Source organism: Anguilla rostrata, chromosome 1, assembly GCF_018555375.3.
Source record: "Anguilla rostrata isolate EN2019 chromosome 1, ASM1855537v3, whole genome shotgun sequence".
NCBI lineage: Eukaryota > Metazoa > Chordata > Actinopteri > Anguilliformes > Anguillidae > Anguilla > Anguilla rostrata.
In genome coordinates, this window is record NC_057933.1 from 19,101,272 (window position 1) to 19,127,855 (window position 26,584).

The 26,584-nt window shown below is 42.3% G+C and overlaps 1 protein-coding gene across 1 annotated transcript in view; it reads right to left on the reverse strand.

Annotated features, from left to right (window-relative positions):
* LOC135250888 (latent-transforming growth factor beta-binding protein 2-like) overlaps positions 1–26,222 on the reverse strand; it is a 108,768-nt gene extending 82,546 nt beyond the window's left edge. The window contains exons 1-3 of the mRNA XM_064327679.1: positions 25,164–26,222; positions 19,800–19,873; positions 1,132–1,405 (exon numbers count right to left, since the gene is read on the reverse strand). Of these exons, the coding sequence (XP_064183749.1) occupies positions 1,132–1,405; positions 19,800–19,873; positions 25,164–25,675 (860 nt within the window). The 5' untranslated portion in view covers positions 25,676–26,222. The remainder of the gene's footprint in view (positions 1–1,131; positions 1,406–19,799; positions 19,874–25,163) is intronic.
* Positions 26,223–26,584: the final 362 nt, after the last annotated feature.

Here is a 26,584-nt window from a genome sequence, read left to right on the forward strand (position 1 = left end):
TACCGCTCCGCCCTAGGCGCGCCCATGTGATCGCGTCCTTCCTGCCAGTACGCACTGCAGCTCTGAGGGGCGAGGTCCAGGCTGACAGCAAACAGGCCAGCGCTTGGAGGATGTTCACAGGAAAGGCCTGCACATTCTCTCAGGCATACTGTCGCTCACATGCACACGTGTATGTGTATACACACACTCATACATATATATGAGTCTGGTCTGATCCATGAAAATACTGCTGATTTGCAGTAGCAGGAATAAGTTGATAGGCCACCATGCTCCAAGCAGAGACAACGGTGGACACCATATGGAATGCTGTACGGCATAACCCACAAGCTAGCTGTCATACTTCTTCATAACCTGTGAGAACCCATGCCCTATATTAGCCATGCTCTGAAGGCAGCCAATCTGACCTCAGATGACCCTGACTGGGCTGCCCTCATAGCAGCGACAGGATGTGACAGGATAGAACCCTAAGACCTACACCCCGGTTTACATGCTTTATCAGCAGCCCCTATTGTCAGCTTGCCTTTAGAACAGACTCCATCAAGAAACTGCCATAGTTGGAGACTACTGGAGCATGAGCCATTTCTTCACCTGTTTTACCCCATCATGGATTGGAATCATGCAATAAATTCAAAAAAAAAAGTTAAAAGGTTAAAAACCTTTGTTTTCAGTCATCCAGCTGCAGTATTAGTTACGTCCGGATTCATTACAGTTCAAAGGGTTCTTCAGAACCAGGAGCCAAGTTCTTGTTGTTATAAATCATGGGATCTTTTTGAAACCCCCCCTCCTGCCCTTTTTTTCTGGTCTATCACAGATAAGCAGAGTTGGTACACATTTCATTAAAAGGCCGTGACCTGAAATCCGGTGTTTAGTATCTGCTGTGTGCATTCTTCCCTCCCCTTAAAGTGGAAGCTATTTTCTGAGGTCAAATTATGTTTAATACAATTGAGGGGCAATTTTCTTCACACTGTGTTGGGAAAAAACAGACCATTCCATTGACATAAAAGGGAGGAGGAGGAGGGAAAGAAAGAAAAAAAACCCCACTGAAGAAAAGCCTGAATTGAAAATGCTATTAATTAAGAGGGGAAAATGGCCGGGGCTGCGAGCGACGGGGGAGGAATGTTAATGACTTACGCGGTGGCAAGGGGCCGTCTCGTGACTGGGGCCTGCGGTCTGGGAGTCTGAGTCCTGGTGCTGCCGCCGCCGGGCCTCCTGCGCTGCTGCTGGGCGCCGCCGCTGCCGCCGCCGCCGGGCCGGACGGGCATGAGGGCCCGGGAGGCGCCCGTGCGGATGTACACCTGCTCCGGGGCCACCTCCTCGCAGTGGGCGCCCTGGAACCCGGAACGGCACACGCAGGTGTGGGGTCGGCTGCAGGAGCCCCGGTTCTGGCAGGGGGGCTGGCAGTCCGCTGGAGGGGGGGGGAGGGAGACAGGGGAGAGGGGGAACATAGCTGCCGTTACCTGCTGAGTCACACCAGGTCATGCGCCGCGAGCTGGGGGGGCCAGGGTACGCTAAGCCAAACCACTGCAGGCTGCGGCACAAAAGCTTCTCTCCGAATTACTGACCTTCTCAAAACTAAGCCAAACCGGTTAAGTCCAGACAATGATTAGTTTAATTGGGTGATTAAGTACTCAGGTGGAACTGGTGGCACTCCAAGATCAGGACTGTGCTGCAGTTCCACCACAGTTTCCTTAACAATAATCAAGCCCCTGGGCCTTTAAGGTTATCCCATTAATTTTCTTCCTTAATAAATAAAAATAGACAACTGTGTGTTTTGACAGGTACATTTTAATCCCATTCTTTTTTGTTGAGAGGATGACAAGCCAACAATGTCTGCATGGGTTTCTGTCCAAAATTATTTCTCTATGTACACTGCAGAAAGGTATTAAGACATCTCAGTAATTTAGACTGACACCAACAAATATAACCCCAGATTCCACTAATGCGATGGCCGCGGGAAATTCCATATTTGTACAGCAGGGTGAATTATCATTTCATGCTTCATGTAAGTAATGGGTTTTGAAGTTATTTAATATTTACAAAAATAACAAAATCTACAGGGGGTTTACTTTGCTTGCCAAGTCTAAAAAGAGTGAAGTAAGAACCAAATTTATCAATTTACAGAATACTGCATATATGGCAAATGGTGAGGTAATTCTGTGGTGACGGACGGTTCCGCCTCCCACCAGGCTCTGTGGCATGTGGTATAAAACAAACAACCGCTCCCTTCTGTGCCACTGCTGTAGGTTCCGAACGGCACTCTGGGAATTTACGATATTGTCCTCAAACGCTATAACAGGTGGAAGCTCCCTGGTGGCAAGGCCTCCGTCAACAGCGTGCGGAATGCTATTGACACAGATGCTGTATGGAGTGACAGGTAGCGGCAACGGCTAATCCTTCTCGCTTTGGCTCTGCGTGGTGGAGGAGGGGGACCGGCTGAACACAGAACTCTGCAGCGTGTTCTGCAACCTCGACTGTCAGGCTCACAGTCGACAAGACTATGAGATTTAACACTCTGATGTGCAGTAAGTCCTCAAATGGAATCATTCAATCATGTCTTCTTCTGGCGACTCCTGACCTCATGTAGGTGAGGCTCCAATTGGATTTGCTGCTGACTGAAGCCTATAACATAAAGCTAGCAAAAACGCACGAGAGCCAGATATAGTGCAGGAAAATAGTCGCACAAAATAAAAACAGTATGTCTTTACACAGGCTGTAGAGATAGAGGTTGCAATCTCCTGCTTTCTGGCATGAGGTTCATCCTGAGAATCATCAACAGAACATAGATGAACCAATTCAGCGCAAGCTTTTCAATGTTTAAAGAAACCATTAACAAATAATAATTCACTACTGACATGGCGCAAAAGAATTAGAAGTATTTGCTTAAAACGTTTAAACCATTACCGCATAAGTTCTATTGCTGGTTCTATCTGCTTATAATAAAGCACTCTAAATTTAGAGGGTCAGTGATACATCAATTCGTTTTGTAAGGTAACAATAATAACATTCAGAGAGCAAATTGGGTGTTCCAACAGAAGCATTTGAATGCATTCCTCTTGTTCATCATTTGTTGCTGACATTTTCTTGAGAATTTCATTTTAAGTAAGCCACCCCTCTTCTGATGAAGTGAGCAAGCTGAGGTAATGCGGAGTGGAGTCATATAACTTGGTATGTGATTCAAGTGTTCCACCACAGGATAAAATAAGATTTGTTTGGGCTCTGTTTGGCGAGGAGTTATATATATATCATCCGGCTAACTAGACTTAGGCCTATAGCTGGAATACTGCCATTGCTTGAGCCAGGGTCTGTTTAGCCTCATATATTACAAGGGTTTAGGGCAGAACTTCATCAACCAAACAGCCCAGAGATTACACAATAAAAACCGGAGAAGGGTTTCAGTAGAGACCCGAAAAGCCTTCTGTCCACAACACCCTAAAACCGCCAGTCCCGTGACTCTAATTCCCTTCGTCCCTGCTGACCAGTAAGCCTTACATCTATCCTGTCTCTGTCTGCACGTCTTTCATTTCTCCCCTACTGTAGGGCACTCACCATACCAGACACCAGCACCTTGCGGCCAGACCGAAAACACACATCGGCTCCTTTGATTGAGGCGGGAGGCTGACACCAGTTGACAAGGCTGGTTGCAGCAGTGTCGCTGCCTCCTGACCGGGCCTCAGCTGCCCATCACTCTGTCGCAGTAATTGCTTTCGTGTCGATTTTTGCCTTGCACTTCATTAAAACTAATTGCTTCACATTCCATTCATTTGACAAAAATGTGGTTTAATTATTACATTGGAGAATAATAAAAAAAGAAGAACTTGTTGGGGAAAAAAATGGGAAACGGGGAACATTCCTAGAATTATTGGTGTTGGATTTAATTATGAATGTGACGATTGGATGCCCAGTCCAGCCAGCAAAAAAATTCCAGCCCAGACTGTTGCAGAGGTACTCAGAAGAAGGGCCCTTGCCAGACCTGAAACCAGGCGTCTTAATATACCGTCTCACTCAGGAGCAGCCAAAGTGTATGAAGGACCTAATGAAAATCTGCAGTTTTCCTCTCCTTGCTCTCCTTCCCTCGCGGATGTTATTCGAGGACACCACCTTGCCTTACGCTGCAATGTGGGAGGGAGAGAAGGAGCACTCGGCGTTAGGATAACAGCCCCGAACAAATCAGCGACAGCTGAGGCTCCACATCGCTCTCCATGGCCGTCAGGCCTTTTTAACGAGAACCTCGATATCAGCCGTCTACCTGCAGCCAAACTATCAGCCACGCTTTTAGAGGACCACACTGCGGGGTCTTACGAAAACACGGGGAATTTGAAAATATTTAGAAATCTGAAAAGCGCTCTAGCCCCCCCACCCAGCATATCCCTTCTGAAATAACAAAATGTTGCCTGCTGGCTATAAAATAACTGTTAAAATTTATAGAACTCTGTACGGCCAGCTGGTTTATAAATCTACGAGACAACTATGAAGCGAAATGGTGGAGAAATTGAAACCATACAGGGGTTCAATTGCCAAAAAAACCACTGAAAAAGTCAAAATAGTCCATTATGCAAGCAGTCTAAAAAAGCTATTTCCCCTGGGTAGATTTCGTTTTAGCAGCACAACTGTACTTACAGAAATACATGCATCCAAATGTGCAACTCCCATGACAGTTATTCAGAATTTTCTGACCTCAGCCTTAGTCCACACACAATCTTAATCGAGTAAAGGTGAGTATATTGAAAAAGAGCTTGTAACACTGCAAGCTGTTACAAGAAACTGACACTATACATGAACGTTAATGCAGCGCAGAATCTGTAGTTCATTCAACCCTCTACTGGGACAGCATTTTTATTACTGTATGTTTCACACTATAAATATGATATATTTACACACAGTGTATCCACTACGAAAGGACACGTAAAAAAGATGGGACATATGTTAAATGCATGCAGATGATAATCAAGCCCAATCAGTCTGTCACAGAAGACGTGTCCAGTATCATTCTTGCCAAAAGAAAAATGCACTCCTCTCAAGAAGAAGACAGATATCTGGGTCTCCAGGGCGACTTCCTGTACCTTCACGTTTACTTCCTGTACCATCAGTGAATTTGAGCCCGGGTACCATAGCTGAACGAGTCTTTCGTGAGCCCTTGTGAAAAACAGGTAGTGTTTCTCATAGAGTGCCGTCATGTTCCCAGAAGTACTAAAGAGTTTGGCTGTTACCGGGGGCCTCAGCCGTGAGAGCAGAGGAAAGGGGCTCCATCGAAGCTCCCTCGTGGGCCCCAACAGAGCCAAAATGTCTTTATGAGGAGGCCCTGAGATTTTACTGTCACCTTCACCCTCGCGCTTGGCTTCCACCGGGCTTGTGGGCCCTCGGCGCTCACATCCCATCACGCTGGGCGAGCTCGCGAGTAAACATGGAGCCTAAATGCATTTCCTGCCCCCGGCCGAAACGCTGCGCAGGACTATCAGTCAGGATGTCAGCGCACCGCGACCACCCAAGCTACGCTGCAGCCGGCCCGCCTTTAAAGAGCAGCATATAAACATCGTCCCACGCGGAGGAGAGGCATTGCACGTTAATGGTAAAGTCGTGTTGGAAGTATCAATTGGGGAAAATCCATACATATCTAATTATTTTCTTACAAATATACATCTTAAGCAGTGTGGCTTCGTAACATAATTAATAATGGATAAGCTATAAATTGGTTATTATGAACTTGTTCATTACACAATTTCCCAGAAATTGGTTTTGTCTTGGGGCCAAGTTAACCTTGATACAATAGTTACAGAAATACTTGGAAAACAATGTTTTAATCATTTTTGCTATCACCCCTTTCATACCGAATACAGAATAAGGGCCCCAAATAAAATTAAAATATAAACCCCATAGAATTCATATTAAAATAATTATAGCCCTTATAAGGAGGAAAGGGTTTGTAAATAGTGCCACCACAGTCGCGTATAGGCCCATTAAACTGTGTGAAAGTGTGCATGAGACTGACCACAGACCTCTATGCCCTCTGCCACTGGCCTGTAATTTTCACTGTGGTGTCCCGAGGCTGCTCCTAGTCACTGGAGTTCTCCTCTACACCCCTTTCACTTCACAGTAATCCAACCCATCAAATTTTTACAATCCACTTATTCAGTTAAAGCCTGAATATTTGACATTACTCAAGTGCACATAAAAATTCCTCCATTTCCTTTCAAAGGTCACTGATACTGACACCGCTTCACTTTATCTTTGGTCTTTTCAAAACAGTATAAATAATGAAATGCCTTCTTGGGAAATGATATCATCTTGGAGTGCCCTCCTGCAGTTTGATAAGGTCACGCTCTATTCTTACATTTGCATGTGAGGGGCCTAGCTCCATTCTCAGCCTCTTCTTGTGAGCTGTAACAAAGCCCTGGCACAGGCTCTGCAGCTCTGGTCGGGTGTCAAAGAGCAGCGCGAAGTCATTTCTGAATTAAAATAGCACAGGCAGCCAGAATGAGTAATCAAGCAAAAGCCACACTAAAAGGTTTAGCGGGAACTTGTGCTGTGACAGACAAAAAAAATGATAAAAACTTACTAAAACAGCCAAAGTTTCATGTCCAAACCTCTGATCTTTAGTTGAAACTATCAAGGCATGCTTAATACTGGAAAGAAGTCATAACACACGGCCTGTGCTTCTTTCGCTAGCCAAGGTCCGTGATACAGACAGTGCCTGGCGTGATTCCTTTTAATTTAGTTTAAAACACATTACTATGCAATATGACTGAAATGGATAGGAAGTGACAGCTGATTCTTTGGCACGTTGCTGATGTTTCTGAGCTACTGAACACATCTCGTAAGATAGATATGGAGGTCAGTGTTCCTGACATCAAACATTCCTCTTCATTGGGAAGAGCTGTAGTCCTGTCAAAAATAATTATGAGGTTAAGTGTTCCACTCTATCAGCAGGCTGGACTTCATTAGAGAACAGGCACCAGCTAACTGAAGTGATAAAAACACACAAAATATCTTGTAATCTTTCTATTTATTATTATCACATATAACCCGAATTAGTAATAAATCCTCACTCAAAGAAAGAAATCGGATATCAGATGAATTCTGTCTGATATGTAATGGTACATATTTTTTGTTTGATGAGAAATCATAGAATAAAATCAATTTGTAGAATCAGTTAAGCTCCAAATTAATGTGTGGATTGTGGACAAGAAATATTCATTTGACTTTTAAGAAATAAACAACAACTGTTCAGGTCACTGTCGAGTCCTTGTTAAGGGAAGCATTTGTTGAAATCTATAATTTGCCATAAATTATGATTAGGATGTGGCATTTTCAGGGCCAGGCTTCTATAGGCTGGGACTCAGTATTAATATTTAAACATACTGATATAGTGTCCTCATGAAGCCACCTGACGCGCAACCAAATACATTTTGAAAATGATTGAATGATTGTATCATCTCAAATTTTTATTTGTTATGAAAAAATAACAACAGAATCAGACATGCCAACTGGCCCTAAAAATAATTCAATACATTAATTCATTCAATTTGTCAAGAATCACCAACATAACTGTAGAACATTGAAAGCTGTTGTTTATTTAATTAGTAAGAGTAATCTCTATAAATTGATGAGTCAATTCTGTCTTCGGGTGGAAATAGATGTAGTGATAAAAGCACAGGTTAGAAAACCCAGTCACTGAAAACATAGAGCTCTATTCAAGATATACATAGGAAAGTTATTCCTTATGCCAAGGAGGAAATCTAATGTTGGAGTTTGGAACTGGCAGCATCCATGGACTATCAGCAAACTCTGCACATTTCTGAAAGTCAGACACAACAGTATAGTCTGAGCTCCGTTTTTTCCCTGAGTAAAGGTCTCAGCACCCTTAACCACACTAAGAATTTAAAATTGTTATAGATCAGCGCCTAGCAACTCACAGATCCCACGTAAATCATTCAGCTATGTGACCACAGTAGCTCCACCACAGATTTTGACTGGTGTGCCTCTATAACCATTCAGTATGAAAGCCACCAGTAATGAAAGTATAAATCCACTTTCATTTTTCTGACCTTAATAATTATTACCAAGAAAATACTCTCAGGGTGGTCCAGTACTTGGGAAGAGGTAAGACCGAGGAATTTCCTTTTTTTGATGGGTCTGGCTGGAATAGCGTTTCACTGAATTGCAGTGTCGAATTCTTATGTTTCTGTTACAGCTTGGTTTTTCCCAGCTTGTACAGTAGTTTGGGCTTTAACCTGCGGCTGACCCATGACACTGTGTACCTTGGGATTAGCCACGCTCTCTCGGAACGGTGTGGCGTCCACAGTCCTCTTCACTAAGCCCATAATGAGCGGAGCTCTGAAACATTTTTTAAGTGAGAAAGCATTATGGCATAGGTTTGTGCGGGGTGGACAATTTGAGACTGTGTATTCACCAAAAATCATCACAATACCTCTACCAGAGAATATTTAAATGGTTTCCATATGACTGTGAGGCAAGCAAGTGAATGAGAGAGAATGACAGAGAGAGAGAGAGAGAGAGAGATGCATGATATGAAACCCACTTTGTATTCAAGTTCAAAATGAAGCAATGTGAAAGAGTGCTGTTTGCTGGGCCTATGTGACAAAATTAATATCTGAGAGCCATGTTCTCCCTGCATGACCCATCACAATGCTTACAAAAAGGCACAGGCTGTCAAAATGTGCACTGCCATGACGGAAACAGCAATGCTGGGGTCAGATGTATTGGTTCTGATGGCTATGACGATTAAACTATTTAAAATACAGACTTGTCAAAAAGATAGTACACATACAGCTGCACATAATATTAATGCACATGAGTACACAAAACGTTCCTTAGGAGGATTATTACCTCCTGCCTATGCTGAAGAGCAGGAACAAAGCTATACACCTACCAATCATCAACATGCAAAACATTTCTCCAAACATGGGTTTTGTTTGCGAGTACTCCACAGGAAGAGACTAGCTGTTACATCTTCATCAACTGCAGGCCACTGCACACTCGGACCCAGTGTGGTAACTCATTTCAGCTGCAATTTGAAAAACATGCAGTGGAGTCGGCCCGAACAGGGAGAAAATCCAACATGCAGACAGACAACAGCTGGTAAAGGGAAGGCGGCCCCCACCTCTCATCCCCAGTTTGTGAAGCAAATTGAAAGCGTCCAGCCTCGAGCCTGGATAATGACGGCCTCTTGCCACGGTGCGTATTGATTACAGGATCCGTCTAATGGCCTATAAAGCTCTCCGGCCTGTCAGGGAGAGTTATGCCCCTGAACTGTGCACTGCATAACCCCCTGGCTCCTCCGCCCTGGGCCTGTAAATCGGCGCAAGGCTACACGTCTGCCTGTGTACCAATTACTTCACTTCGCACTCAACCGCATCGCCAGATGAGGCCAAGGCATTTACGGACTGCTCATGTGGGGGGAAAAATATGTTTTTTAAGCACAGGTTACCTACCTGTACACAGACTGCATGTATCTGCATAAAGTAGCCTACTAACTATGCTCCCTTGAACAACATAAATAAGACATTGCTATGCAGCCCTGGTTTAATTAAAACTATTAAAAAACTTCCACACAAGACTCCTTATAGTCACAGGATGATTTGTAACAGGATGATACTGTTTGGTAAGAGGTTATGTGATTAGTGACTATTTGTTGAAGCAAGATATTTCACACTAAAATGTAGCCTATTATATGGAAATGCACAATCCCTTAATAAAATTTACAAGCGACTACAGTAAACAATCATCCATATCATTCATAAATATGTCCTGTCAATAACCACTGACATAAAATACCACAGCAGGCTACATGTCATTCATTCAGGGTTTTAAATCAGCGCAAATAATTAGCCTACCTCTGAATGTTTATGTCCTGATACTTACAAAGGCATAATGTATGTCTACCTGAATAGTTGCAAAAACCAAAGAGTAGCCCAGCACTTGTATCCATTTTGTATACACTTGAAAAAGGTTATATACATCTCAGAGAACACTGAGGCAGAACGACAGAAATATGCTTCAAATAAGTGCACGGTCTGCTCAAAGCAGCTACTTTGGCCAAGACAATAGAGAAACAATTTCATCCGTCATGGCGTGCAGTATCAAATGGTCTGCTTTCAACAGTGGAATAATCTTAAATTGGTTTAATGCCCAGATTACGATAGTACAGTAAATACAGCAATTACGTATTTCAGTGAGAACAAATAAAAAATAAAGCAGAATTTAATAGAGCACAGATGCCATTAATTACGCCATGATGTGCAGATTAAGTACAGCAAATATGCCGTTGTTTTCTGAAAGAATTCATTATCAAAGAAAGTTTGGTTGAAGTCAAGCCGGCGGGGAATAACTCAGAGATTAGATTGTGGTGCTGTTTTAGTGGGGAACCAGGCCCTGTTGTCTAAAACTCAGAAAAGGATACAGCTTTTGTGGGACTAATCCACTTTTCTCCATGTCTCTTGTTGGGTTTTTACACACATTACTGAGCTCAATGGTACAAGTTGCATTCTCTGGACTGGACTCAAAGCACAGTTGTAGCCAAATCACTAAATTGCTGCTAACTGTGCTGTTCAAGGCTTCATTGTCCTCTATATGAAAAGGCCATTGGCACTGCGATTAGCCATGAATACTGATTAAGAGATCATCTGTTTGTGGCCAGAAACGACCAGAGTTGCAGGTGTACCACGTACTGCCACAGCAAACAAAATAGACGTCTGACTTTCTCATTGCAAATGTAACAGCCCTGCCTTACAGGCAAAAACAGGATGCATCATTTCAGCACCCAAAGTCTCAGGGTGCTGTTAAAAATGACAGGAGCAGTAGGATCATGGAAGGGAAATTGGGAGATGACTAAGGCATCAGCGCCGTTATATAAAAAGACCCATTCAAAAATACACACACAAAAAACTGTATTCAAGTAGCAATGTCATGTTCTGCTAAATACAATGAAGGCAGTGTACGAGCAGAAGAGTTATCACTTTAACATCAGCGACCCTGCAGAGTTTGTGCTTTCTGGCCATTTTACAGTCTCCCAACCCAACCGCTTGGACGTATGGTCTGCATGACGTTACTGTACTTCAAAATGAAGGATTGTGACTCCGAATTCTGGCCGGAAGAAACAAAACTTAGACGATTACTAATGGTGTCTCCAAACGTCTCCAAACTGGAAGGTTTTAATCTGTCTCCAATAGCAGTGTGGATATGATCAAATTAAGGAAGAATTCTGTGCGAGAGCGTGACTTTCACTAGAAACGAGATGGCAGGCTTTCTCCAAGAGGAGTCATTTTAGGTTGGATGGGGCCCTGTGTGGCTCAGCAGGCGAAAGAAAGCTGGAATGCAATCAAAAAGGAACTCTTTTCCACCGCACGTCAATCTCCAGCTCTTAAAGTGGCCGGAAACAACTTTATTCTCTTTCTTGAAAGATGCACCTTTCTAATGATGAAGGGCCGCTCTGTAAATCAAGCACAATCCATTCCTTGGGGTTCACTTCCCGCACTTTCAGCCATTCCATTTGCATTCACATGATAAAATAAAACTCTGCACAGCAAAGTTTAACACTTAAAGTATATCTCGCTTGCTTCAGTAAAATTAGGCATAATTATGGCTGAAAATCAGCCATAATTAAAGACTAGTGAATAGTTTTTTCGGAGCCTGGCTTGCCTGCTGTATTCACAGGCTGAAGCAGGACAAAAAGCACAGCATGGACACATTAGCACCTCTCCCTCCATGGTGAGACATGGTAAGTACAGTTCTCCTTCCACGCTGCAAACTATGCTATTAAGCCAATTACCAACAGAGAGGGGCCAAGAGGACAAGCCTTCCCCCACACTAATAACAGTGATTGATTATGACTCTGTAAGTATTTAAGAGGCTAACATTCATTGTGCAGAAGGCTGAGGTACATCACATGGCTGCAACCAGCTGGTTTGTAAGGGGATAGTGAAAAGACCTTCACCATCTCAGTACCTTAAAAGAATGGGGGCAAATGCCATTTCCCTCAAAAAGCTTCTCTATAGCATACACAGACCCATGACCCTTGTTACACAAGTCCAAGATCTAGGTCATGATACTGACTGCCATCAAGAAGCGCAAAGTTGTTCAGAACAAGCTTGCTGGTAAAATGCTCATTAATTTTGCTGTTAATCAATAAGCTAAGTGTCAAGAATTTTAGTTAAGATCAATTACTAAATTCCTTAATCAGGGTAAAAGACAGAGTTTCCAGCAGCAATGCTGCACACTGTCAGAACAAATGTGTAAAAATTGTACCTCTAGGGGTACAAAGGCTTGTCACTGGGGCAGTACCCTCAAAGGTATGCCAAATGTACCCTTTTAGATTAATATTCTAAAGTTAATGAGGGAACATTAACAGGAATTATACTTAGAGAACAAAACCAGATGCCTACCATACTCCTTTTTCAGACAGTGCACACACCGAGAGAGTCAGCTGAGGTAGCTGTTCTGAGTTAATGTGATCGTGTTACAACAGGAAATGTGTATAAAGTCCAATCTGATCCTAAGAAACCCTAAAATACCTTAATGCACCTGCCATTTATGGGTATTGTAAATGCAAGTGGACATTTTGTCTGGTAATCTGAACTGATAGAATTGACTCACTATGTATGAATCACATCCACAACTGCAAGTCCACCTCAGATCAACGAAGCAGACTTCCTTTTTATTCAATTAGGCTGCATAAGTCGGTCTGTTGTGAGACAGAAACAAGACCCTGGGCCGATTTATGATCCAACCCTGAGGAGGAGTGTTGGTAATTTAACAGCCTGAGACATCCAGATATCTGCAATAACTATTAAACAAGGTGAGTTGCATTCCAGTCACCTGCATTTAGTGGCTGTTTCCAGGTACCCATGGTTTCAGAGAGCAAAACTCATGAGTTATTTCCTTCCCTCCGCATTACAAGTAATCAAACATTCTGCCTCTTCCCTGTGGCTTTGTGTAGGATGCTAATTAAATAACAGAGTTGAAGAGGCAAGATGATGACATTTGTTGCCAGGGTTATAGGAGTATCACCTCTGTGGACACAAAAATAAAAGATCTTAGATGACTCCTTGAGCTTCTGGAAATGATTATCGTTTAAGTTCATGTGCAACTGTCACAGTCTGGCCTGCCGGGTGGAGCAATTGACCACAAAGGCTGAAATTCATAGCCCAGGGCTTCATGGGAGACCTACAGGACAGCCCGAGTTTAAGCTAAACCACACTCTAATGTGGCTAATAGTTTCACTGAGCCTTTTCCACTCTGGAAATTCCCAGCTCCCAGTTCCATCTATTTGCCAATCCTGCTGGAGAAGACCGCAGTCTCAACAATTGCAATTCCCTTAACATAGGACAAGAACTGAGCAGACCCGGTTCATATTAGGAGTAACTACCTACAGTACCGCTGTAACTGTGGGACTCCCTCTGTCCATGCGTCAGAAAGTCCTTAGGAGACCTGGCCGCTCACAGGGTAGCTTCCTGCAGCTCCTGCTGAAATGTGCCTGGTCCACGGGGAGTTGTCTCTTTTTTCAGGCACTGAGCCAAAGTCACCGAATACACCGCGAGTGGTACATACATGCAGACATGACTCTGTCCTCCCGTCTACTTCTCCGGCTGCCAAAGCACTTGGGCTCTCATCGCGATGCGTTTTCCACTTTTACTTGCGTGGCCCCTGCTCTCGGTGCAAATGGCAGCTTTCTTGTAGAACAGATGTGAGGATCTGGCATCTGTTCTCGTAAGAGCAGAGGAGATACAAAAACCAGATGCGCTCTTTAGGCCTCAAGGGCTTCAGCCTCACTTGTAAATAAATACAAAAATAAATAGAGAGGACCTCTACAGCTGGGGGCCTTGTCACACCTGGCTCCATTTTATAGCGCTTGCCAACATGGTCCTGAAACGTCCCAGTAACTTTATTTCTTAGGGGACCGTCATCAAAAACAATGATTCGATCACATCTCTGTTACATTCATTGCTCAGAATTCCCAAAATGAGACAAGAGCTATTTTCTGCCATCAAGTAGGCGTATTTCAACTTCAAGCAACATGACCACATTAAGTGAAATGCAGGTGCTGGTATCAACAAGAAAAGTCTTCTAACTGTAAATTGTGCTACCCTTTAGGCAGCTCTGTGTTTTACTCTAAGTGTATCAATATTTGAGAAAGTCAGCACTATTCATGAATTCCAGTTTGACCTGCAGCCAAACCACCTGTACGCCATCCAGAGGAACACATCTTCACACTGCTTGCATTGCCCTTAACCCCTGACAGAATGGTTTATACTTGAGATGAAGTGTAAAGCCAGACTCATACATTCCTTTTGAGAAAAGGAGACAAAAGCTACAGCTTTATTTTGACCAATGCTTTCTCCTCTTATAGATATAAACAGGTGATAATGTGGTAACAGGTACTAATATATGATGTAGATAGGGCAGGAGAAGGGCACACACAATCTGGATGGCAACCAGCTGCTAATTCTCACGCTGAGACCAGCTGTGGTTCGATTCAGCGCTATGAGCAAGAGAAAAAGTGTATATTATGAATTCCAATGAAGTTAGTCAAGAATTCCCTAAACCAACATGGGTACTTAACATACAACTCACGGAATAGCACGGATGCATACACATCTAAAGTATGACAAACAAAGAAAGGGCAGTTTACATATTGTTGTTCCTTCCCAAATGTGTTTTCATTTCAAAGGTTGGAAATTCCTGGCTTTCACTCAAGAGTTACAGCCTAGTAGTTAATTTCCACTACAGTATGATCAAAGAAGCAATGCTGAGAGGTAAACAAATTCAAAATTATTTTTGTTTGTTGGTTCCCGATTCCTGTGTTCTCTGTGGACTTCCCTCTGGGATTATACATTCTGCATGTTAAAAAATTAAAAGTGAATATCACAAAATATACAAGTCCAACTCATAATCAACTTCCTTAGGGGAAAACATACATCGTGCCAGGAAGTGCAGAAGCTGCTGTCTGTACAAACAACCTTCTTGTGTAGTCTTCTCATCTGGCATCAACTCACACAAGATGAAGGAGGACTGGGGGCATTTCTCCTCAGAATTGCACAACATGGAAGCTACACTTTCTACCCCTCTTTCCAAAAATGCTTTCAATCATTAACCATAGGCTTTCTAGTTTTAACGACCAGTTTTCTATTTTTAAACATCCATCTTTTTTAATAATGTTTCCGAGGTCTTCTGGCCAGACATCAAACCAGCCCCTATCTGTAAAAACCTGCAGAGGCAGCAGCTCAGGCTACATTGTGATTTACACTTAGCACCGGGATGACAGTTTTAATAACAGACAACGTTCCAGAGCTCCATTTCCTTTATATTTCCTTACTGAAGCAGCACTCGTGTTGGCTAATGTCATTTGTTTTCTACCCTACTGGATGGTCCTTCCTCTGTTTTTCCCCTTTGTGAACCAGTTTTTTTTTCATGCAGCCGTCCCTCTGCGACAGGACCCAAGCTGCTCCCTTGAACTCGGCACAAAACCCAACCGTCGGAGGAGCAGAGGAACTGCCATCTCTCCGGAGGTCTTCCGCATGAGCGCTCCCAGAGCAGGCGGTGGCGCTTGTGTTGGCGTTCGGCCGGGTCACAGTGCGAGAGTCACTCTGCTGACTGTACCATCGCACCCGGGTTCAGGCCAAGCACTTAAGAGAGACCAGATGGCGCAGGGATGGAAGGGGGACTCGCCAACCCGTTGTGTTTAAAGTTTCGAAGAGGTGCTTTATTTTCTTTTCTGCTCAAAATATTTGCTCATTTCATTTAAGTGACGTCTGTTGCACTCTTTACTTTAATTTGTGGCACAGTTTGAACACCATTCACTAGGACTTGAGAAGTGAGGTTGAGGTGCTTCTTCTTCGTAGTGGTTAGGGCAAAAAGCCAAAGTCATTGCATTGGTTACTACTGTTATCTGAATCATTATGTTAACTTTATTATTATTATTATTATTATTATTATTATTATTATTATCAACTAATGGAGCAAGCTGAATTCTCATACAGTATGACTGTGTGCAAAGCCAGAGAGCCGCTTGGGGCCAAGTTACACGGCACAGAGAACATGCTCTCTGAGCATTATACGACATGCTGTATATAGGATTTATTATTTTAGGAGACATGGTAAATATTCCTAAAATTAACTTTATTCAGCCCAACTGCACCATTTAAAGCAGCCCGGTATTTTCAAGATGAAGTACATTTCCATTTCCGCAGGCTGTTCCGATGACATGTCCCCACAAGCGACATGTTTCAGTGCAGATATGCGTGTGGTTTTCGTGTTTGGTGCCTGTAAAATTTAAAGATAACCGTTCTAAAATGGCTATTTTCGGGTACCCTGCTATTCCAGTTTACAACAAATGACGGTGGTCAAAAATAAAAAGAAACCTCCATCTCAATAAAACTTGAATGGCTATAAAGCCGATGTGAAAAAGAACAATTTATCCATTTGCCTCAATTGCTGTAGCAGAGAGGCTAGTGAGTAGTTCAGTTACATCCTCTCACAGGCTGCTCCGTTCAAATGTCTGCATCAGCTAGCGTTTATGTTTAATTGCTTTTGCTTTTGACACTGTTTAATACCAGATGTACAGTACAAAAAGAAAAAGTAATTGTTTGCCAAATATGAAGTGTTACGGGAAAAAATATGGTAACACTTGCAAGGCCGTAAAATTCGGCTCAAATTACACAACTTAAAATATACAAGTGGGTAATTATTCACCAATATCCACCACTTCAATTTTAATTACATGTTAACTGACGCATCGCACAGTTTTGTGGTCACACAAAAATAAAGAGTGGTTACACCCTTAATTACGGCTTTTGACAGTTTTTATACCTTTTTCTTGCAAATGTGTTTTTTTTTTTTTTTTTTTTTAGTTTTTTTTTAAAGAAAGGTCTATCTGGAGACAGGAATTGTAAATTATCAGAAGCTACAAATGCCGTGATGCTCTTCTGTAATACTCTATTTAAACTGTATCTGTCCCTATTAAATAAACATTAAATTAATAAAATGCACCAAATGCTCAAGAAACTAAATGATCCATACTGAAATTCTGACCACCTACTTTGTACTATCTAAAGCAACACGTGTAACTCAACAACTACAGGAGGAATGCAGAATCAGGTGGACATTACAAAACAGCCTTGCTTAATATAATTTGGTGGGCCCTCGAAACAGTGGGTTTTATGAAACCTGATCGTGAATCAACACAGACCTCCGATTGTAAATGTAACTTTCTCTGTTTATTATGGCTGTGCACACACTTCATCCAAAAATTGAAAAAGTGCCTCCCGCCACCAGAATATTTTCTTCTGCCATTTCATTAAATGTGACCCGGTTCACTCGCCTCCCTTTTTTTAAATGAGAGCACCGCTGCTGAATGAATGAGAAAGTGTTCGGTATCACGATTCTTAGAATATGCCATTATGACATGGCCTGACCCATGACAACTGATACAACACCACGAACACCTCCAGTTTTGTGGCTGCCTTACACATGCTTAGTGTTTATTTTTTATAATATTTTGTGTCAGTTAAGTGTCTTACACACTCTTAGTGTTTATTTTTGATAATATTTTGGGTTAGGTACGGGTCTTACACATGCTTAGTGTTTATTTTTGATAATATTTTGGGTTAGGTAAGAGTCTTACACACTCTTAGTGTTTATTTTTGATAATATTTTGGGCTAGTTAATTTAAAGGAAGCATGTTAAGGCAAACAACTGCCTCCTTTCCAGGCTGAGATATAACATGCAGCAACCATAAGGAACCGTATCAGGCTTGTCTAGCATTTCCTCAGAGATTCCAGAGAGGAGCTGATATTTCTCACAGAGGAAGTCACACAAACTGCAGAAGGTGAGGGATTCTTGTTCCCAGTATTGCGCTTAAATAAATGCGCTTTTCTTTCAGCATTTCTTTCTGTATCTCACCCACATTAAATAAGTTCACTTTGAGCCTTGTGCATGGTGTTTTAGCATTTATCAATTGCTCTCCTAGTGACAAACCCTTTTAATAATGGTTTTTATGCAATGTCTAAAAGAGAATGGGAGGAATGGCCCCCTTGAGAGCTCATTAAATCCTTATGGCTGCACTGAGCAAGAGACCAGCATTTTCTGCCACCACTGTTTACATTATATGGTTTCCTCTCAACAGTTTCAACACTGGTACCAGTGTACTGAAAACTAATGCATGGGTGGTTATCTATTTTCACAAATCGTAATTCTTAAATGGGGAGGGGTGTTATAAAAACAAGAGAAGAGTACTTCACAACGTAAATCAACAGCACGTCCATGACAGCAGTTTATTGCAGGTCAGTCTGGAATATTTGTGAACTGGGTTTAATTTTCTTTTGAAAAACTGAACTTCTGGATTTCTTAAAAAGGTCATCTTGTCCAAACATTGACGTTTCATTGCATAATAAAAGACAGCAGAGAGGAGTCATACAGTGTGCTTGATGTGAGGGATTTTCTCCCTGCTCCTTAGCCAACATTTCCTCACTGTGAGCGTCAATCTTGAGAAGCTGTACTGATGACACTATATACACTGGACATCTCAGTATCACACAAATGAAGACCAATGGTGTAAAGCAGTCTACACTCATATTAATCACAGTGTTTAACTCTATTTTTGCAATGGAGAGGGCAACATTTTCCTTTCCACTTTACTTAGCCTCTTCACTTAGCCTTAGACAGAGCAGTGAACATAACCCCATAGAGATGTGCTGGTCAAAGGAATCTCGAATGAGTGTCTGGTGCTGAAATGATAACAGATAGCCAGATAGCTAAGCGTTGTCACGGTTTCGCCATGTCAACAGCTCTGTATTCTCCCCATGTTCACTGCTGTTTTGGTTCATTACATTCAGCAGCTGTGCGCCATCCAGAAATATGAGCCTATAATGATTGTGCACCTACCTAAAGAAAGATTCTTTTCTGATTATATTGCAAATTAGTTTAGGTTTAGCATTTCGTACATTCATAAAGGTTTTAATAGTACCCAGAAAGTAAGACAGCATGCTGCATTCTAAAACTCCCTTTGGAAGAACTGGATTATCTTGTAACACAGAACTCTGGAAAATGAAATGTCAAAAAATGTAAATGGTCATAGCTGCTTTTATGTACTAGCTGGATTCCTTATGCTCACTGTAACCTCAAAAGCTCTAATCAATTTTCATCTTTTTCAGAAGTCTCCAGACTATAGAAATGATGTCATCCATATTTTTATGAGGTCTGAATATTTTTCAAAAAGTCATCAACTGTAGCTTAATCACTTTGGTCTGCAAGCATAAAAGTGAGTTTTTTTAAAAGGTCACAGGCTTAAGCAGCATGGAGTAATGTTTTCAGGAAATTTAAACTGTGGAAGTTTAAAAAAACAACATTTTTTCCTTATCCACTCAACTAATGGCAAACTTTGATTAGGACTGCAACGAAAACCCTGTTTCTGTTTACTGTCAAGCCCGTGAGAAGATAAAGAAACATTTTCTTCTACAATTGCAAGAACTGCTCTGATGAGCCATCTTGTCAACATAGTAGTAATAAATATTTTGGTATGAAAATGCTTCCATATTCTTTAAAGGAATTTGAGCACGCCCCTAGATTATGAAGAGCCCATTCTAATTGCAGACATGTTTACGGGATGTGTGACAGTATTTGAAGCGCTGTGTAATGCCAATAAAATGAATGGGTTTTGGCCTGGGAAAAATCCAAAGTGAAGTCAACAACAGACAGCGCACCCTCAGCCAAAGGCCGGCCCGAAACAGTACTACAAATCACCCGCAACCGCTAGTCAAAGAAGACCTGAAAGTGGGTTGTGTACTTACGCTTGATGCATCGATTTGTCCCCGGGGCCACAGCCCATCCAGAACAGCATTGCTGTCCTCCACATACGTTGGGCCTACGGAACATAAAATCAATGGCAACATTTAAGATACGTAAACAGAGAAATCTACGTGCATTTCTGCACTAACAGCTGGACAAAGAGCGCTTTTGGTTCAAAATTGAATCTGTAAAGATTAAAGTCTTAAAGAGAACCAATAGCTCCAGTTGTTTTAAACGGGGACAGCTTACGAAGAGAAAACCCTGGAGAAATATACATACTTACATTTGATTCAATTACACTTTTGAGCAAAGCATGTAACTCTATCTGTGACTGCAGTGCCGCACACTTGTCTCTGCGGCACATGGAGTCTGTGTGAAAACAAACGACGGGGTTATCTGAACCTTCGAGGGACAAAAGAGAAACACGGAGAAGAAAAGCGCCCCGCGCCCTTGCGTACAGTAAATCTCAAGTCAAATGAAGGATGACAAGCTTCAAACTGTAATAACCAGATTCTTCACACAGCTTGATCAGCCAGCACTGTGCCGGTGCGTTTCATAGGGATACATTACAAAAATACAAAACAGACAAAAGTACTGAGGCGCAGGGCTTCCTCAAATCCCCGAGAGAAACGCGCTTAACCCCGCGTTCCATTAAAACTTCTTGTGACACTAAGTAAATGTACATTTTTTGCTGACGGCACGCAGAAACACCATTGGGTAATCAAATCCCCTAAATCAGCTGCCAGAGCCACAGAAGTTCATTGGCTCAATCGCTGGGACAAAGAGCTACACTAGTCCCTTATAATCCAGAACGAGTAAAAGAGAAGGGCTTGATGGGTTGCTTGGCGGCAGATCGAGTTGAAAACGCTGGGTTTTAGTTTGAGACATGCCCTGGGGCTGATATTGGATCTTGGCTGTGCAAGCACAGCTCATGACAGCCCCATGGGTCAGCATATTATTTAGCCATTAACTGGGTGGGTGGGGAGGTTGGGAGGGGGGGATAAGTCAGCTGGACTGTCCTGTCTCTTTGCGACCCCTTTGACGAATCGTGGGCCTACAGTTTGCCTGCGCCAGCTATGCATAAAATGTGCTACAGCCACAGCTATGGCCGACATGCTGATTGCACAGTTCAGTGGTGGACCGAGGAGTGAAGAGATGTGGCAGCTGGCAGAACACACTACAGGACAGAGCGCATGCTGGTCTCCGCTTTCCCATACTGGGGAAGCCATGGGGCTTACAAACAGGATCGGGCTCACCAAAGTGTAAGGGGGAAGAGGGAACGTCTGAGATTAAAATACCTTTGAAAGGAGAGGGGCTCGAATAAAGGCGTCTTTCATGGGAATCACGGCTCTTGATGGCATTAGGCCGTGGAGGACTTGTGAAGCAGCGCATGCCAGACTGGGACATTCTGGTCCCTCCTGTTTCAGCCTCACATTACATTTAGTAGCAATTAAAGGGATTACATTACTGCAAAACATTGCAATTAAATGGTCGTTATCCGACCTCACTGTTCGCGGACACGTTTGCAGGTCGGTGGGTGCATGTCACGAAATGATTCCCCCAAAGAAAATCATTTCAGGGATAAAGCAGGCAGGCTTGTTATGGCTTATTTCTAGGCCAAGGAAGTGGTGCACATGCTCAGACATTCAGACCTCTCATTATAATCAAAGAAATTGCACCCCACTATCTCCCCACATGAAAGCCTGGCTCCCTCCTGCTCAGGTTGTCTTCGTTCGCTCAGTCTGCCTCTCGATTCCTTTCACTGAAAGGAGAGCAATTAAATACATCTTGCACATGTGTTTTTGCGCGAAACAGGATGCTTTCTCCTCTACTTGCAATCAAGTTGCGCTCGCTGTTTTCCCCCCAGATGCGCTCAAATCAATCAGCTTTATTTGTTCCATACTTAATTACCGAAATGTGCTGCCAATAAAGGACGGATTTTTCAACGGACGATCAGTTCTCCAAGAATAACCGCAAAGCTGTCGCTGAGGGCCTTGTCTATCAGACGCAGACAACTGAGAAAACAGCAAAGACTGCTGCTGGTGAAGTAGACTGAACATGAACAGCCCTCACCTCAGGATCTGAATAAATATAATCCGTTTTCAAGGGTCATTTTATACAAGAAGACAACTGAAATTCCACCGGTATTGTACTGTAATTTCAATGTTTCCACTTTCAGGAGAACAATGTCTGAATGCTTATAGTATATAGAAGGTGTCCAGGTGGTTGAGACATGCACTACTCTGCCTCTGCAAAACTGGTGCAAATCTGTTGAGGGCACAGAACACTTGTGTCATCCAAAGGCGTGTGCATTTCAGACCGGTACAGTCCATGCAGGCATTAAAAAGCAGGGCTTTATTACTGGAAAGCGTGAGTGAGCAGGCACCATGCTGTATACAGTACATGACACATTCCTCTCCCTGAGGGCCTGAAGCAAAAGCAATGAATGAGTCACTTTAAGGTAATGATGAATCAGAAAGAGGCAAAACATATGACTTAGCCCTGCACAATTTCCCAGCAGGCAAATTACTCAACTGTTTTTAAAGTCATTGGGCTTCATTCACAAAACTTTTCTGTAATTATTCTTACTTTTGTTCATAAAAATGTTCCTATGAAAACTCTAAATGAGATTCATGACACATGTGCAGACCTTTGTTTTTGTGCATATCCCAGGTGTATGGGATGATGAATGCTGACTGTTTGTAAATTTTATGCTAAATCGTGTTCATGTGATTAGCATAAGGAAACAGCCATGAACAAACAGAGATAAGAAAAAAAAATGATGAATCCCAAATGGTTCGTAGAAACATTGTTACACACAGTTTACGATCAAATATGATCGTACGCATGTTTCGTGAATGAGGCCCATTGAGTGGATATTCACTCATATAGGCTGGATGTCTCCACAGCAGCATGCTGGAATCATTCATTTGCACTGAATACTGATTTCCCTTGCACAATAGCTATAATAAGTGTAAGAGTGAGTAATAGCAAACCTTGAAAATATATTTAGTCATAATAGCAGTGTGCCAACACCTCTAGCAGCATGTGCTTTGGGAGACATATGTCATCTTGCACTAGCTGACAGAGAATGTGGCAGTGATGTGATAGACCAACAGTTATGACTGGGCATTCCAATTGGGAGAGAAAATAACTGGATAAAAAACTGGTTGCTGTGCAGTATGTCTAATACATTTGTTATGATCAGAATATAGGGTACACCTTATGGGAAATACTGTTGGTACAATGGAATAGCCAGTGCCTCATATGCATATTTCGTATTATGGGTTGCAGGGTACAGTTGTGTGAAATACCCCAGAAGGAATGAGACTACAACAGAACAGTCTCTGCTTTACATATCACTGCTCCTATGTGGTACAAAAAAAAAAAAAAAAAACCCTGAACACAGGCTGTAAATTTCACCCATGCACAAAGTAGTCCAATTGCAATGGCCAGTATGTGTTTGATACAATATCCCACAATATCTAATCCTATTTCTTATAATAATGTTAGTCTCACAAGGCTTTTAGCTCATTATGAAATAAGCCCTAATTGCAGAATATGGAAATGGTGCTCTCTCCATATCCCAATATAAACCTTTAAGAACAATTTATTATGTTAAACATTATTTCTTCCAGTATTTAGTCATTAAACAGAACAGATATGCCAGCTAAATGATGCTTAATTTAACAAATAAAAAAACACTCAAGCACGCACACACACACACACACACACACACAAACTGTACATGGAAACATCTCACAGCTATGTTTGGAGTGAAAATAAAAACAAAACTCTGGCGATTTTCAGCATAAGGAGAATGTGGTCGGGGGAACAGGTGGTTCTGATCACTAAAGAGGTTTACAAATGCCTGCCAAGGCTTTGTACAACCACTGCATGCCTAGTGGCAGACAGCATCCCAAGAGAAAAATAAGTGACACAAGGAAACGGAGAAACACAGGGAGGGACAGTATCTGGGCTTTTCAATTCTCAAGGATTTCTTGTTATCCTCAAACGTAAATGCCCAGTCATATATAAACGTACACACATGCACGCATTACGATTAATGCCAAGTCCTTTCGAGAAGGTTTTCCTTCAACCAGATACATTCAATTATAAGGGCATAGCATTATGCCACACAGCTGTTGCTAGTATCCAGAAAGGCCACTTCAGCATTGTTAGACCTTTGGGCAACTGAGAGCAGGAATGGAGGAGCCCATTCAGTGAAATAAAATGATGTGGAAGCGTACATTTGTATTTCTGTCCAGTGTTCCGCTGGAGAACAAAATGAGATCTCTCTCAGCTTTTTACATTATGCCAGGACCCTTGTTTAACTATAAAGAAGACATAAGACAAAGTAAAAAGTAAAAGGGCCTACACGTGGAAGGTATACACCTTGGATGCTCAAATCTGGCTCTCGAATCTAAATCAAGCCCCTGGTTTTCTTTTCTCCCAGATAATTAACTGAACAATAATTGTGCTACTGATTGGAAAGACTTCATTCCTGGCTGCCAGGTAATGGAAGGGTGGACAATCAGTTCTTGGCCTTTCTTGGCTGTAATTTTAAGTATGTAACAGGGGCATACACCATTCGTAAATACATTTGTAACTTATACATCTGTAAAGCACAAGGGGCAGTAAACAAACTGCAAGCCTCTGGGTGTATTAGAACTTTCATAATGTTCCTCTTAAACATGTATTTGTACTTTTGTTCATTTTTTAGGCATACCACAACAGCCGTGACAGTTACACCGATGTTATCATTTTACATTCCTTACTGCGGTCCAAACGATGTTCAGTGTGTACAGGAAAGGTCTGCGCTTAAAACTGAGAAAAGACAGTAGACAGAACAATAACCATGCGATGGCAAATTAATTTCCTTAGAATCACAAATGCAGATTATTCCAAAGGCGCAGGATATCTGATGATAGAAACTAGTGGAACATGTTAATCTGCCAATTCAATAAAGAATCCATTCAATCTAGATTGAATGTGCAGATGAAAAGTAATGCACAATATTCTGTTCAGTTAAAGGGCTGGGGGGTAACTAGCTAGCAACCTCATATGAGCTCTGAGATCTGAAGCTATGCCGCGAAACGTAGAGACCAACTACAAACAATGCATTGTACTTTAGACCAATCACAGAGGCGCATGCATGGTAGGCTACACATGTTGGCCAAATCCAGTAAACACTGTCAGAATGATAAAGGTACTCGCGCGTCACATCTGTTACTGCCTTAATAGAGCATCTGCGCAAGGCAGAATCCACTTGCTCGTGGTGGGAACTATTTCCGATACATTTTGAGAGAAGAACAAGACGTGTGATTAACAGTGATATTGTAAAATTCATTAGGGTTGTATCTTACCCAACAAGACGTCTAAGACTTGTAGTCCTGGGTTTATTTCCGCTACCAGTAGGGTTCTGCCTGGTAGTTATCCGGTGTCTTTGCTGAGATGGGTTGCTAGCTGTTCGTTGATTTGGGGTTATGCGTGTGCTGTCCGAAGGAACGGTAGAGTCCCACTCCTTGTACGATGCATCCGTTTTCTGTGGTGTAACTGGGCTACCAGTTTCAACCACAGTCGCGTGTCTACTTTCTTGCTGTGACAATGCGCTCTTCAGCTGTTCAGTCCCCCTGCCTGAACGTGAGTTATTGTTATGAGTCCTGTACGAACTTTCAGTCGGTTGTCTGGCCGAGGAATCGTCTCCAATTCCCCCAGTACTGTGACCCTGATTTCTGGCTCGCGCACGTTCCTGATCCCACACATCTCGAGCGCCTGCACCCTCGTGCCTGCCACCTGCAAAGTCCTTTTGACTGTCACACATTTGTGCTAGTACAATAGTTAATACTAATGAAACAAAAATCCCAAAACGATCCATTTTCAAATCCAAAACAACAAACAGAAGCAATTATCCAATATTATTCTGATATTACGGCTGTTTCTTAATTACACTTAACAAGGTTCGCTTCTGAAGTCATCCGCAATCACAACCTAAGCGGGATTTTCTTTCATTCGAATGAAGAAATCTGTTAACAAAAATAAATGCGCAAGCAAGCGTGTAGATTTCATTGATTTATCCTTTTCATAATGCACAGGTAAAGTTTCAATGCGCAACTGCAAAACAAAAAATCTAGGCAAGAAATTGCTCTCCAAGTTAAAATGCGAACGATAAAATTTGAGAAAATCGTTTCACAATTCGCTCTGTTATCACAAGGAGATTGTTGTGTAGCCTATCTCATGGATTGCGTTCAATGTTTATCCGCCCGTTGCATCTCATGTTTTTCTCCAAAGTGAAAACTGCAGGCAGAGATGCGATTCCAAGTCTGAAACTGCACTACGGCTCAAACTGAAAGTTCTCTGGTTTGAATCGTGCTCCCACAGATCTGACCACCTCCTTGGATCTGAAGTCACCGGGAAATTTTTGAGGCTTTGCATGGGTTTTATTTTTGGAAACTCCCACTTTTGTCTTTTTGATCCCTGCATGCTTATAAGACGTTCAGCCCCCCTGAAGTCTAACCTACTCTATCCATCACTCAATGCTTAACATGAAATGTAGAATCATGTTTTTCTGTAACGCGCTATATCTAACGTGTTACGTAATTGAGCGAAATTGCAGTCAAATTCTACGTCAGGAAGCACAAAGTAGACTAAATGAAAGTATCTACCCTTGATGTCGTTAAACCCCAGTGTGTTCCGAAATAAAAAATAGAAGTTTTGTGTTGGCAGAATGCAACACGAACTACACTTGTTTCGCGACTTTTCTTGGTTTGAGCTTGACAGAGAGAGC